General features: G+C 37.1%; 1 protein-coding gene across 31 annotated transcripts in view; it reads left to right on the forward strand.

Moving 5' to 3' along the window:
* The window catches only part of MATR3 (matrin 3), a 50,745-nt gene extending 37,192 nt beyond the window's left edge, over positions 1 to 13,553 (forward strand). For 11 of the 31 annotated variants that reach the window (XM_021084863.1, XM_021084855.1, XM_021084856.1 and 8 more), the window contains 12 exons: positions 1,185 to 1,226; positions 1,563 to 1,675; positions 1,930 to 1,982; positions 2,634 to 2,759; positions 3,287 to 3,412; positions 3,681 to 3,848; positions 5,306 to 5,437; positions 6,497 to 6,540; positions 6,640 to 7,015; positions 9,634 to 9,856; positions 10,341 to 10,462; positions 12,461 to 13,553. In XM_021084863.1, the coding sequence (XP_020940522.1) occupies positions 1,225 to 1,226; positions 1,563 to 1,675; positions 1,930 to 1,982; positions 2,634 to 2,759; positions 3,287 to 3,412; positions 3,681 to 3,848; positions 5,306 to 5,437; positions 6,497 to 6,540; positions 6,640 to 7,015; positions 9,634 to 9,856; positions 10,341 to 10,462; positions 12,461 to 12,511 (1,536 nt within the window). In that variant the 5' untranslated portion in view covers positions 1,185 to 1,224 and the 3' untranslated portion in view covers positions 12,512 to 13,553. Of the gene's footprint in view, positions 1 to 1,184; positions 1,227 to 1,562; positions 1,676 to 1,899; positions 1,983 to 2,633; positions 2,760 to 3,286; positions 3,413 to 3,680; positions 3,849 to 5,305; positions 5,438 to 6,496; positions 6,541 to 6,639; positions 7,016 to 9,489; positions 10,463 to 12,460 lie in introns of all 31 variants that reach the window. The other 20 variants (XM_021084851.1, XM_021084852.1, XM_021084867.1 and 17 more) reach the window with 7 other exon arrangements.

Here is a 14,048-nt window from a genome sequence, read left to right on the forward strand (position 1 = left end):
AGAATATAGAAGATATCGAAGAGGGACATTATTAGAAATTAGTTTCAGGGGAAACCCTTTAGGGTGTATTTTTTTGCTTTTAATTTTGATTCTGAGTTTAAATTAAGCTGTTAGAATGAAATCGAATTCCTAAAGAATCTCCCTGCCTGAACACACGATACTGATTGTTGGTTGTTCCAATTGTTGGTTGTTCGCTGGACTGGCAGTTTTCACATACGCTGTGTTCTGTTTGAGCTGTCCTTTCAATCTAGTGCCACAACTCAATTCTGCCTTGGTTTTTTTGTTTTTTGCCTTTCTAGGGCCTCTCCTGCGTGGCATATGGAGGTTTCCAGGCTAGGGGTCTAATTGGAGCTGTCTGTAGCCACCAGCCTATGCCAGGGCCACAGCAACGTGGGATCTGAATCGAGTCTGCCACCTACACCACAGCTCACGTCAACCCCGGATCCTTAACCCACTGAGCAAGGCCAGGGATCGAACCCACAACCTCATGGTTCAGATTCAGTCAGATTCGTTAACCACTGCGCCACAACGGGAACTCCCTGCCTTGGTATTTATTGGAGAAAGAATCCATGGTCAATCTTTGTTTTCCTATATAGCCTGTGTTTCCAGTCCTTCATGCGACACTTTTCCTCTTTGTGAATTAACAAATACAGGAGGGAGTTCCCGTCGTGGCGCAGTGGTTAACGAATCCGACTAGGAACCATGAGGTTGCGGGTTCGCTCCCTGCCCTTGCTCAGTGGGTTAAGGATCAGGCGTTGCCGTGAGCTGTGGTGTAGGTTGCAGACGCGGCTCGGATCCTGCGTTGCTGTGGCTCTGGCGTAGGCCGGTGGCTGTGGCTCCGATTCGACCCCTAGCCTGGGAACCTCCATATGCCGCAGGGGCGGCCCAAGAAATAGCAAAAAAAAAAAAAAAAAACAAATACAGGAAAATCTTAATTGCATCATGCATTACCTACATTTTTAAGCAACAAAGAACAAGTTTATTCTCATTTATTTGGATTAATTTGAAGTTCTGTAATTTTCCCTTGGGGAGCTATCTATATGATGTTTTAAACTGTAATATTTCTAACTCTTAGACTCTCATGTTACTTTACTAATAAATAATCTCTATTTTAAAGGCCAAACAAGGCTACTTTGTGAAAAGGACAGTTTTATTTTAAAGTTAATTTTCTGGTCTTTTTAAAGCTACCCAGAATGGAATCCTGACAATGATACAGGACACACAATGTAAGTTAAAATTTTTAAACTATGGTTTGTAAAGGAGAGATCAGTGTAAGGAATTCAGGTTAAACTTTCAAGATTTCATAAATAAAATATTTTTTTCATTTCTTTATTGAATATGAGAATTTGATAAGAGTCACTGAGTGAAAGAATTTTTAGAAACTATTTTATTTAGTAATATTTGTTTTATTGTTATCGATTTTTCCCTAGTTACTTCATCCACAAATGCCCCCAAAGATTGGAATCATAGTCATGCAAGGGGTATTGTAATAGTAAATCTTAATTATTTCTGATGGACCTCTTTATCATGCTTTGTATTTTATGTCTTCATATTATTACTAGGGGTGATCCATTCATGTTGCAGCAATCTACAAATCCAGCACCAGGAATTCTGGGACCTCCACCTCCCTCTTTTCATCTTGGGGGACCAGCAGTTGGACCAAGAGGAAATCTGGGTGATTATAAAACTCATGTTACCTTTCTCTAAGAGCTTTTATCATAGAAACTCAATGATGATAGGTAAAAGAAATGTCATTGAAATATAACTAAAAAAATAGTGCATGAGAAAGACATGGTACTCATGATATTTGTACCTTTTTTTTTTCTTTTTCTTTTTTTTTTCTTTTTTTTTTTTGAAGTTGACTGGTTTTCAATTAAAATAGCCTATATATTATTACAGGACTGAAAAATATACTTTTTCCTCATAAAGGTGCTGGAAATGGAAACCTGCAAGGACCAAGACACATGCAAAAAGGCAGAGTGGTCAGTAACAAAACTCTTGGTTTTACTCCTACTAGCTGTTTGACTTAAATCCTTGCTAATTGATATGTCCTAATCTTTAATATAGGAAGGTTGATACAGTTTGAAAACCGTCAGGCTTTTATATATGACATTTGATAAAAGTTAAAACTATTTTCATTTGCCCTAGTTTAGAGATCTCACTTTTAATTCAGAGTTTAAGAACTTGGCTGTCCAGTTATGTAAGCAGTAGTTTATTTAAATATCAGTATAGGCGTTCCTGTTGTGGCTCAGCAGAAATGGATCCCACCAGTATCCATGAGGATGCGGCTTCGATACCTGGCCTCACTCAGTGGGTCAGGGGCATTGCCGTGAGCTATGGTTTAGGTCGCAGCTGTAGCTCCAATTTGACCCCTAGCCTGGGAACTTACATATGCTGCAGGTATAGCCCTAAAAGGCAACAAAATAAAAATGTCAGTGCAAGTACTGTTTTCTTAAAACTTTGAGATTTACTCCAGTGACATTTGATTTCCTTTGTAATTTCTAAGTTTTCCAGAATGTTCAAATATTTAGTATGTTGTTGTTGACTGTAAACTATAAAAGTTTTAATTCATAACCTGTTTCATATTGCTTCCAAGGAGACTTGCTAATTCGATTTTTTTCCCTAATGGATAGGAAACTAGCCGAGTTGTTCACATCATGGATTTCCAGCGAGGGAAAAACTTGAGATACCAACTATTACAGCTGGTGGAACCATTTGGAGTTATTTCAAATCATCTGATTCTAAATAAAATTAATGAGGTATGAGTGAAGTGTGGTATTTATTCATTAATATATTTCCTAAAAGGGTTACATAATTTTGTGTTAAGGAAAGAACTTAATGTGATCTTAAATCATCAATATGGAATGTAATATAGGAAAAGGCCAATAGTTGAACTAACCAATAATAAATTCTAGTACTAATGGATTATTAGTAACTTTTAAGTTGTGGTTCTTAAGTAGTAACATTGTCATTATTATTATGTTACTACTATAAGAGCTGTATAAGGATAATTCTTTGGAAAGCCATTTCAAACTTTTACCCAGATAGTGCTAGGCTTTAATTTCAAATTCATTAGTTATAATCAATGATAGCTTTAGTATCTTGGAGTTAATAAAATCTGAGATGATTTTTAATGGGATAATAAATTAGCATTGTTGGTTTATTTGGTTTTGCTTTTAGATTCTTGAAACTACTTTCTATTTAAGATTAAATATATCCAGGAAGTCTTTGGGCAACATGAGATTTGTTTGGTGTCTTTTGGAAATAATATTTCTTGGATTTTCAGGCGTTCATTGAAATGGCAACCACAGAAGATGCTCAGGCTGCAGTGGATTATTATACAACCACACCAGCATTAGTATTTGGCAAGCCAGTGAGAGTTCATTTATCCCAGAAGTATAAAAGAATAAAGGTAATAACCTGTTTTTTCAGATTTGTATCACCAACCATTTAATGCATCATTTTAATATTTACTAACCTAGTAACTATTTGCTAATAATTACAATAATGTTATCTATTAACTAAAAATTATGGCATACCTACCAACATTTGTCGTTGTTTATTACTCAATGAATTTATTACATTTATAGTTGTACAGTGATCATCACAATCCAATTTTATAGGATTTCCACCCCACAACCTACGAATATTTGACTAGGTTTTTTTTTCCCCCTTTAAAGAAACCTGAAGGGAAGCCAGACCAGAAGTTTGATCAAAAGCAAGAGCTTGGACGTGTGATACATCTCAGCAATTTACCTCATTCTGGCTATTCTGACAGTGCTGTCCTCAAGCTTGCTGAGCCTTATGGAAAAATAAAGAATTATATACTAATGAGGATGAAAAGTCAGGTAATATATATGTTGAAGTTTTTGAAAAGATTATCAAAGTGCTTTAAGAGTTTTTTATTTATTTTGGCTGCACCTGCAGCATGTGGAAGTTCTGGGCCGGGGGTCAAACCCATGTCACAGTAGCAACCAAAGCTGCTGAAGTGACAAGGCTGGATCCTTATCCCGCTGAGCTGCAAGAGAACTCCACTTTTAAGTTTTGTTGTTTGTTTGTTTTGGTTTTTTTGTGTGTGTTTTTTGGTCCTTTTAAGGCCACACCCTAAGCATGTTAAAGTTGCCAGGCCAGGGATACTAGGCAGGTTCTTAACCCACTAAGCCACAACAGGAACTCCCAGATGTGTTTCTTTTTTGTATTATTTTTTAAATGGTTTTTATTTTTTCCATTGTAGTTGGTTTACAGTGTTCTGTCAATTTTCTACTGTACAGCAAGTGACCCAGTCACACATACATGCATACATTCTTTTTCTCACATTATCCTCCATCACAGTGACTAGATATAGTTCCCTCTGCCATACAGCAGGATCTAATTGCTTATCCATTCCAAAGGCAATAGTTTATATCCATTAACCCCAAATTCCCAGTCCATCCCACTCCCTCCCCCTCCCCTTGGCAACCACAAGTCTGTTCTCCATGTCCATGATTTTCTTTTCTGTGGAAAGGTTCATTTGTGCCATATGTTAGATTTCAGATATAAGTGAAATAATATGGTAATTGTCTTTCTCTTTCTGACTTACTTCACTTAGTATGAGAGTCTCTAGTTTGATTCATGTTGCTGCAAATGTCATTATTTTGTTGTCTTTTATGGCTGAGTAGTATTCCATTGTGTATATATACACATCTTAATCCAATCACTTGTCGATGGACATGTAGGTTGTTTCCATGTATTGGCTGTTGTGAACAGTGCTGCAATAAACATGCAGGTACATGTGTCTTTTTCAAGGAAAGTTTTGCCCAGATAAATGCCTAAGAGTGGGATTGCTGGGTCATATGGTATTTCTGTGTATAGGTTTTTTTTTTTTTAAGTTAACCTCCATACTGTTTTCCATTGTGGTTGTACCAGTTTACATTCCCACCAGCAGTGCACGAGGGTTCCTTTTTCTCCACACCCTCTCCAGCATTTATTTGTGGACTTATCAATGATGGCCCTTCTGACAGGTGCAAAGAGGTATCTAATAATAGTTTTGATTTGCATTTATCTAATAGTGATGCTGAGCATTTTTTCATGTGCTTACTGGCCATCTGAATACTGCAGAAGAACTTTTTATAGGTGGTTTTGTATTTAGAAAAGCTACCTTTTATATCTGACAGATTGTCCTTATTTTATAGGTTGATTTTTTTTGTTATCTATTACCGCTATCTCTGTATTAGATTAAATGCTCCTAACAAGTAGAAAAAATAAAAAGATCTAAAGTTCTATACAATTCTTCGAAAAATAATGTTCCCACTAATTTTTTTTTCAGGCCTTTATTGAGATGGAGACCAGAGAAGATGCAATGGCGATGGTCGACCACTGTTTGAAAAAGGCCCTTTGGTTTCAAGGGAGATGTGTAAAAGTTGATCTGTCTGAAAAATATAAAAAATTGGTACTGAGGGTATGTAGTATTTGATTCAAATCAGCATAAAGCTTATTTTCATGCTTTTCAAGTCGCAGTATTTTTGTCTTTTTAGGGACACACCCGCAGCACATGGAAGTTCCCAAGCTAAGGGTCCATTTGGAGCTGCAGCTGCTGGCCTATACCACAGTCACAGCAATGCCACGTCTGAGACCTACTCCAGAGCTCATGGCAAGGCTGGGTCCATAAACCACTGAGCTAGGCCAGGGATCGAACCTATATCCTCATGGATCCTAGTCAGGTTTGTTACCACTGAGCCACGGCAGCAACTCCAGTCACAGCATTTTTATAAAAATTTTATAGGCTAAGAACATAGAGTTTGGTTATTGAAAGAAAGTAACCTTTTTTTCTGGCATTGGTACAGAAGTTTCTAAATTGATGTTCTTGACAAAGCACCTTTTATTACATCTGTTTTATTTAATGTTCTATTTAAACAGAGTTCTGTTACCTTTTTTTTTTTTTTAAGGCCTCATACACTGCATGTGAAAAGTTCCTAGGCCAGGAATCAAATCTGAGCCACAGCTGCAGCAATGCCAAGTCCTTAACCCATTGTACCACAGGTGGGAACTCCCAAAAATGTTTATATTATTCACTGCTCTATTGAAATGTTGGTTGTAATGAACTGTAGGCAGTTTAAATTTTTAGGTTTGGTTACAGAGATTGAAAAAAACTTAATTGACTGTTTACAAAGAATAATCATCAGAAGTTTCCACTGTGGCTCAGTGGCAACAAACCCAACTAGTATCCATGAGGATGCTGGTTCAGTCCTTGGCCTGGTTCAGTGGGTTAAGGACCCAGCGTTGCTGTGAGCTGTAATGTGGGTCACAGACACACCTTGGATCTGGCATTGCTGTGGCTGTGGCATAGGCTGGCAGCTATAGCTCCAGTTCGACCCCTAGCCTGGAAACGTATATATGCTGCAGCTGCGCTCCTAAAATTAAAAAAAAAAAAAGAATGGTTATCAATTATTAATTGGATGATTATGCATTCTACAAATTCTAATAAATTTATTTAACTTCCTAAAATTTTGTCTTTTAGATTCCCAACAGAGGCATTGACTTACTGAAAAAGGATAAATCTCGGTAATTTCATTTTGTGTGTGTGTCTTTATATACACTAGTATGTTAAACTATTGTTTTCCAACTCAAGAGAATTAATTCAGGTTTATCTTTTGGTTTTAGGAAAAGATCATACTCTCCAGATGGCAAAGAATCTCCAAGTGATAAAAAATCCAAAACTGATGGTTCCCAGAAGACTGAAAGTACAACAGAAGGTAAAGAACAAGAAGAGAAGTCAGGCGAAGATGGTGAAAAAGATACAAAGGATGACCAGGCAGAACAAGAACCTAGCATGCTGCTTGAATCTGAAGATGAGCTACTTGTAGATGAAGAAGAAGCAGCAGCACTGCTAGAAAGTGGCAGTTCAGTGGGAGATGAGACAGATCTTGCTAATTTAGGGGATGTGGCTTCTGATGGGAAAAAGGAACCTTCAGACAAAGCTGTGAAAAAAGATGCGAATGCGAGTGCTTCAGCAGCATCAAAGAAAAAGCTTAAAAAGGTAAAGAAAGATTGTATATTGACCTTTTTTTAGTTGAAAACTGGATTAGATAAATGTTTGAAATTATTTTTCTTAATGTCACATTAAAGGGAATTAGTCATTTATATTAGGAAAAAATTAGATGCGAACCATATGGAAACATTGAAATCTAACTCTGCAATGAATAGATTAAGTAGGACTAAATTGCAAAAGAAAAATGTCGGTTCACAAAGAGAACTTTTTAGTAATTGAAGGAGAAAGACTTAAAAACTACATGCGCTTCTGTTTAGCAGTGCTAGTGTATAAGTACTAGGAGACAGCCTTTATAATCTAGCTTGTTTTTATTTTTTTATTTTTTTGTCTTTTTGCTGTTTCTTTGGGCTGCTCCCTCGGCATATGGAGGTTCCCAGGCTAGGGGTCGAATCGGAGCTGTAGCCACCGGCCTACACCAGAGCCATAGCAGCACGGGATCCGAGCCACCTCTGCAACCTACACCACAGCTTACGGCAACGCCAGATCCTTAACCCACTGAGCAAGGGCAGGGACCGAACCCGCAACCTCATGGTTCCTGGTCGGATTCGTTAACCACTGTGCCACGACGGGAACTCCTAGCTTGTTTTTTAAAAAGGGATATGAAATTTTCAGTAAGTTAACTGACCCAAGACAATTAAAATATTTTGCCAAAAATGGTTGTACTTGGAAGATTTTTTTCCTATTTGAAAAATGTGAGCTTGTTTAGATACTTTAATAGGTTTTTAAACCTTTTTTTTTTTTTAAGAATACATGCCCCGTATAAGAGCATTTAAGGTGAATATCAGTATAAAAATACATATATGGTAAATGAATAGTAATACAAAACCCATGGTGTACTGACTACCACCTACATTAAGGATTAGAACATTAAAATGCCTTTGGAGCCCCTTACATTGAGGGGAGAGGAGGTCCATTTTGAAATGAGATTTTTGTAATTCCATTCCGTTCCTTCTAAGCAGTATTCAACTAATAGAAAACTAATAATTTACTTTCATGTGTTGATGGGTTTGTCAAATAAGCTCGTCAACATGGGATCCATTCCGCATCTACAGCCTATATCACAGCTCAAGGCAATGCCGGATCCCCATCCTAGTGACCAGGCCAGGCAGGGATCAAACCCACATCCTCATGGATACTAGTCCAATTTGGTTCCGCTGAGCCACAATGGGAACTCCCACCATAGATACTTGGTTATCTCATTCCATGAATGAGATTGAGGCATGTTAAAATTTGATAAATTATAGCTATACTGCTTATAAATGGCAGAGCCAAATTTTATGTGTTTTTTTGATAGGCAAGAAGTAGGTTTATTAAGATATGACACTTGTGGAGTTCCTGTTGTGGTGCAGTGGTTAACGAATCCAACTAGGAACCATGTGGTTGCGGGTTCGGTCCCTTGCCTTGCTCAGTGGGTTAAGGAGCCAGCGTTGCCATGAGCTTTGGTGTAGGTTGCAGATGTGGCTCGGGTCCTGCTTTGCTGTGGCTCTGGTGTAGGCTGGCAGCTACTGCTCCGATTAGACTCCTAGCCTGGGAACCTCTATATGCCTCGGGTGCGGCCCTAGAAAAGGCAAAAAGACACTCGTGAGAGATGCAAGCAGGCAGGTAAGGAAGCTCTGCCAGGTTAAAATTTAAACCCAAACCTAATCAGTTATGCTCCAGAGCCTGATTTTTTTTTTTCCCCCTGCTTTTTATGGCCACACCCAGAACATTTGGAAGTTCCCAGGCTAGGGGTTGAATTGGAGCTGCAGCTGCCACCACTCTCCACAGCAGTGCCAGATCCTTAACCCACTGAGCGAGGCCGGGAATCGAGCCTGCAACCTCATGGTTCCTAATCTGACTCATTTCTGCCCTCTTTCTTTCTTTCTCTTCCTTCCTTCCTTCCTTCCTTCCTTCCTTCCTTCCTTCCTTCCTTCCTTCCTTCCTTTCTTTCTTTCTTAATTTTATTTATTGTATTTTTTTTTTTTTTTTGCCGCGCCTGTGGCACATGAAAGTTTCCACCCAGGCGTAAGGGATCAAACCTATACCACAATCCACTGCAGTAATACCACCAGATCCTTTAACTCTCTGTGCCACAAGAGAATTCCTAAATAGGAGTATTTTAAGATTTTTTCTCCCAAAGGACATCATTCACCTTAACTTTAACAGATCAGTTCTTTGATTGATTCCTTAGCAGCATAATAGTCTCAGAAGATGTAGAATACGAACATCCCCATATTTATTTTCTGCTCTTTGCATGAGGCAAGTCCTCAATCATTTAGCTTTCATAACAAGCTAAGTGTTTTTTGTAGCTTTTTGTTTTTGTTTTAGAGTAGTGCTTTTTGGGGGGAGAAAGGAAAAAGCCGCTTTTTTTTTTCCTTTTAAGAAAATAAAGACAAAGACGCTATCCCTTTCCCTTCAAGTAAAGCAAATGGAAGGGATGCTGCAGGATAATTGTTGCAGAGTAAATTTGTCTTTCTTAACAGCGTCGTTTCCCAGGGAGTATGGAAGGTTTTGTCACTCTAGATGAGGTTGGTGATGAGGAAGATTCGGAACTTCAGAAACTTCGTAAATCGGGCATGACATTTAAATCTGGTGACAAAAATGATGATGGTTTGGTTGAAATTAAGGTGGACAAGATCGAGGAACTTGACCAAGAGAACGAAGCAGCGTTGGAAAATGGAATTAAAAATGAGGAAAATACAGAACCAGGCGCTGAATCTGCTGAGAATGCTGATGATCCTAACAAAGATACAAGTGAAAATGCGGACGGCCAAAGCGATGAAAACAAGGAGGACTATACAATCCCAGATGAGTATAGAATTGGACCATATCAGCCCAATGTTCCTGTTGGTGAGATTTAAGGCTTTGTTCTTCCCCTCTCACCCTGCCCAAACTCTTAGGAAGATTTTAAAAATTGGTCTCACATAAGCTCTGATAACATTCTTAATTTACTTCTATGCAGGACAGTTTGTAAATCTTAATACATTCTTTTTTCTTCCGCATGTTTCCTGGTTTTGTATTACCTTTTGTTACCATTCCATAGTATGTTCTCTTTTCTCCTCATGAAGGTTTTTGAGACTGTCACTTGCTTTTTGTTTTGTTTAACTGTTACATTTTAACCTTTTTGAGAGAACAATTAGGTGGGGACCTTAAATGTCAATTAAGTACAAACTGTTAACAATGTCATGATTTTTGTTTTCTTTTAGCTTAGGTCATATTGGACTTGTTGTAAACATCATATCATTCAAATTATATTGACAGGAAAAAAAGATTTGAGAACACTATTAAAATCTTTAGTTTACTGAATTTGTAAGAATATATGTTTGTGTTCTAGGTATAGACTATGTGATACCTAAAACAGGGTTTTACTGTAAGCTGTGTTCACTCTTTTATACAAATGAAGAAGTTGCAAAGAATACTCATTGCAGCAGCCTTCCTCATTATCAGAAATTAAAGGTAAGGCTGAATCTAAAAGAGGAGAGTTCTTTTCTGAAAACTAGCAGATTACATAAGTTTATGTGAATTAAAAGGTGTGTATATAGTATGGTCTGTGGATCCAGCACAACAATGAAGATAACATTCTTATTTATTGATGGGCCTTAAGCAGTTTAATGAATTCTAGAAACATCTATTGAGCCTCTTTATAGAATACACTTTAAAGAATGATAATTCAGTAATTTCTAAATTCATATGTTTATTTATTTAATTATTTTTTAGGGCCACAGGTGGGGTATATGTAAGTTACCAGGCAAGGGGTCAAATTGGAGGTGTAGCTGCCAGCCTGCACCACAGCCATAGCAACATGGGATCTGAGCCGCGTCTGTGACCTACACCAGAGCTCATGGCAACGCCGAATTCCCGGCACACTGATCCAGGCCAGGGATCGAGTCTGCACCCTCATGGATATTAGTCAGATTTGTTTCTGCTGTGCCACAACAGCAACTCCTAAATTTATAATTCTAAATGTTACAAATTTTGTCATATGATTAGTTACTCAAGTATACTCAAATGGTTATTAGACTGTAACTGCTGTAGTTTGGAAGGTACTGGAGACGAGTGCCCTATCCCTTATTAATGACACTCTTCAGCGAGTTTTATGGCCAGCAGGATATAAAGATTAAAAGGATAAATTAATAAAGCACAGCATAAAAGTAACAATTTTGTTTTCTTTTTTTTGTTTTTTATTTTATTTTATTGTTTTTGGTCTTCTTTTTTTTTTTTGTCTTTTTCTAGAGCCACACCTACAGCATATGGAGGTTCCCAGGCTAGGGGTCTAATCGGAGCTACAGCTGCCAGCCTCCGCCTCGGCCACAGCAACTTGGGATCCAAGCCGCATCTGCGACCTGGGAACTACCACAGCTCAGTGGCAACTTGGAATCTTTAACCCACTGATTGAGGCCAGGGATCGAACCCGAAACCTCATGGATCCTAGTCAGATTCGTTTCTGCTGAGCCGCAACGGGAACTCCCAAAAATATCAATTTTCTATGTGGGTTTTTTGAAATTTGTTGTTCAGGTGGCATAATGACTAACTATTGAAATAGTTAATGGGGAGAAACTTGAAAGTTTGAGTTAAAGAACTCGTAATTGGGAGTTCTCTGGTGGTCTAGTCTAATAATTAGGACTCGGTACTATCACCATTTTGGCCCAGGTTCAATCCCTGGTCTGGAAACTGAAATACCCACATGAGAAAAAAAAGGACTCATAGTTGTAGATGACTTTTTTTTTTTTTTTTTTTTTTTTTTTTTGCCTTCTAGGGCCACACCCGAGGCATATGGAGGTTCCCAGGCTAGGAGTTGGATCCAAGCTATAGCTGCTGGCCTATACCACAGCAACACAAGATCTGAGCCGTGTCTGTGACCTACACACCACAGCTCAATGGCAACGCCAGATCCTTAACCCACTGAGCAAGGCCAAGGGTCACACCTCCAACCTCATGGTTCCTAGTCAGATTTTTTTCCATTGTGCCACAATGGGAACTCCTGTAGGTGACTCTTTATAGTAGATAACACTGATTTATAATATAAAGCTACTAGAGTATTGGTGGTGGTTAGTTTCAGCAGCAATTTAATATGTTTTATCTGCTTGGCCTAATGGAAGTGTCATTGAATAAAATACTTGTCATTTTAACAAAATCTAAGTTCTTGGTAGCAGTTAGTTCTCTGTGACTATTACAGCCTTTGTTTTCTCATTTCTGTAAGTTAAGTCTTAATTGCGCATTGGTATAACCTTTTTTCATATTTTACCATTTTTTTCCCATGCCTTACTGTGGTGTCCAGTTTATTTTTATACACTGCCTAATAGGAATAACTGAATCTTAGAAATACTGATAAGTTTATGGTAGAATTAGACTCGAGTCCCTAAACTCAGAGTATTTTATTTTGGAGTAAATCCATTTGTTATGTTTCACTTAGTTGACTTAATCCTTGTACATTTTTTTCTATTTTCTTTTTAGAAATTTCTGAATAAATTGGCAGAAGAACGCAGGCAGAAGAAGGAAGCTTAAGATGTGCAAGAAGCTTAATAATTTCAAAGAAAATAATGGTTCTTTGTTTTTAAATGTTAACCTTTTTTAAATACATTACTGATAGTTAGAAGAAGCTATTGTACTCTTTTGTTTAGTGGAAAAATAATAGATGTCTGTTCATGTGTTAAGTGTTATAGCAAAAATACATATACGGTTAAGTTAATGAAGAATTGTTTTTGTTTTATCAGAATGGTAACAGAAATACTTTGTAGAGACTGACTCTGTAAGCTACTTAAGACACTTGCACCACTAAGAAAGATAAGTTAGTACCATTCAAAGAAATGAAATTTAGTAGTTCCAAGCTTCAAAGAAATGTCAAAAGTTTTGATTCCATTCAATAAAGAACAAAACCAGTTGTATTTTTATTACTTTCATCTGAAACATTCCGCATTTTAACCTGAGCCTTGCAGACTTTTCATTTGGAGTTTGAAGCTTTTTTGGTTTCGTTTCATTTTCGGAGAACTTCATTAATGTGAGATTGGTAATTAAAATGCAGGTGCATTTTTCTTTTAATGTCATGCTGTTGTTTAGGTAATAAGAAATATTAAGTAATTGGCTTTAGATTTTGTAATTTTTTTTTTCCCTAAGTTCCCTGCTAGATTTCGTATTCTAGTAGTCAATGTATTTTCAGTGAACTGTAAAAATACTCCCATTCTCTCTGACCAGTATTAATTTCTTGAAATCTTACTGCTTGTCACTTGAATCCTGTAGCTGTCATACATCTGGTATAAGCAACATTTGATTTTTGAAGTGTGTAGACCATCTCTTCATCTTTTCAAGATGTAATTTTACATTTCTACATTTTAAAAACAGTTTGGCCATAATCTTAGACGCACGCTTCTAATTCATATACTTGCACATGTGACCTTTGTGAACAGAAATTTGCATGTATAATCTGTGTTTACTTGTAACTTTCTGGTTATATACTGCTTATATCTGTGGATTCAAGTTTCTGAAGTGAATACCAATAAAAAAAAATAGGCCATGTTCATTGGTTATACATGTTTGAAATGTTAACCAATATATTTGTCAGGTGTGGTTTTTATTCACTGTTACACTTTTTTGCATGCTTTAACAAATTACATTTTTAATCTAGAGTGTTCTAAAGACTGCTACTAAAGGTCTGAGTTTTCAAGCTTTTGGTGCTGCTGGATTTCTTGTTCCTGTTACATAATTGTTCTTGGGTTCTTAAAACCTTGAGAGTTTAAAATGCTATAAGGGTGAAGAAATGGCAAAAACTCACGTTTAGACATGTCTAAGTATTTAGCTGTAGAATTAGAAATAATATGTAATAGCAAGAATTAGTTCCACCAGCCTTTCAAAATATGTTGAGACTATTGGTATAAGAGATTATTGTCAAATGAACTTTTAATTTTATAAAAATAAGAATTTAAGGGTTCTCTTTGAAACAGGTCCAAGTGCATTAAAGAATATATCAAATAATTGGATAAAATTTTATGATCTAGTGCTGAAGGGTAGATGACACTTTAAAATGTAACATGCACAAAAAATCCTT

The sequence above is a fragment of the Sus scrofa genome, chromosome 2 (assembly GCF_000003025.6).
Source record: "Sus scrofa isolate TJ Tabasco breed Duroc chromosome 2, Sscrofa11.1, whole genome shotgun sequence".
Lineage (NCBI taxonomy): Eukaryota > Metazoa > Chordata > Mammalia > Artiodactyla > Suidae > Sus > Sus scrofa.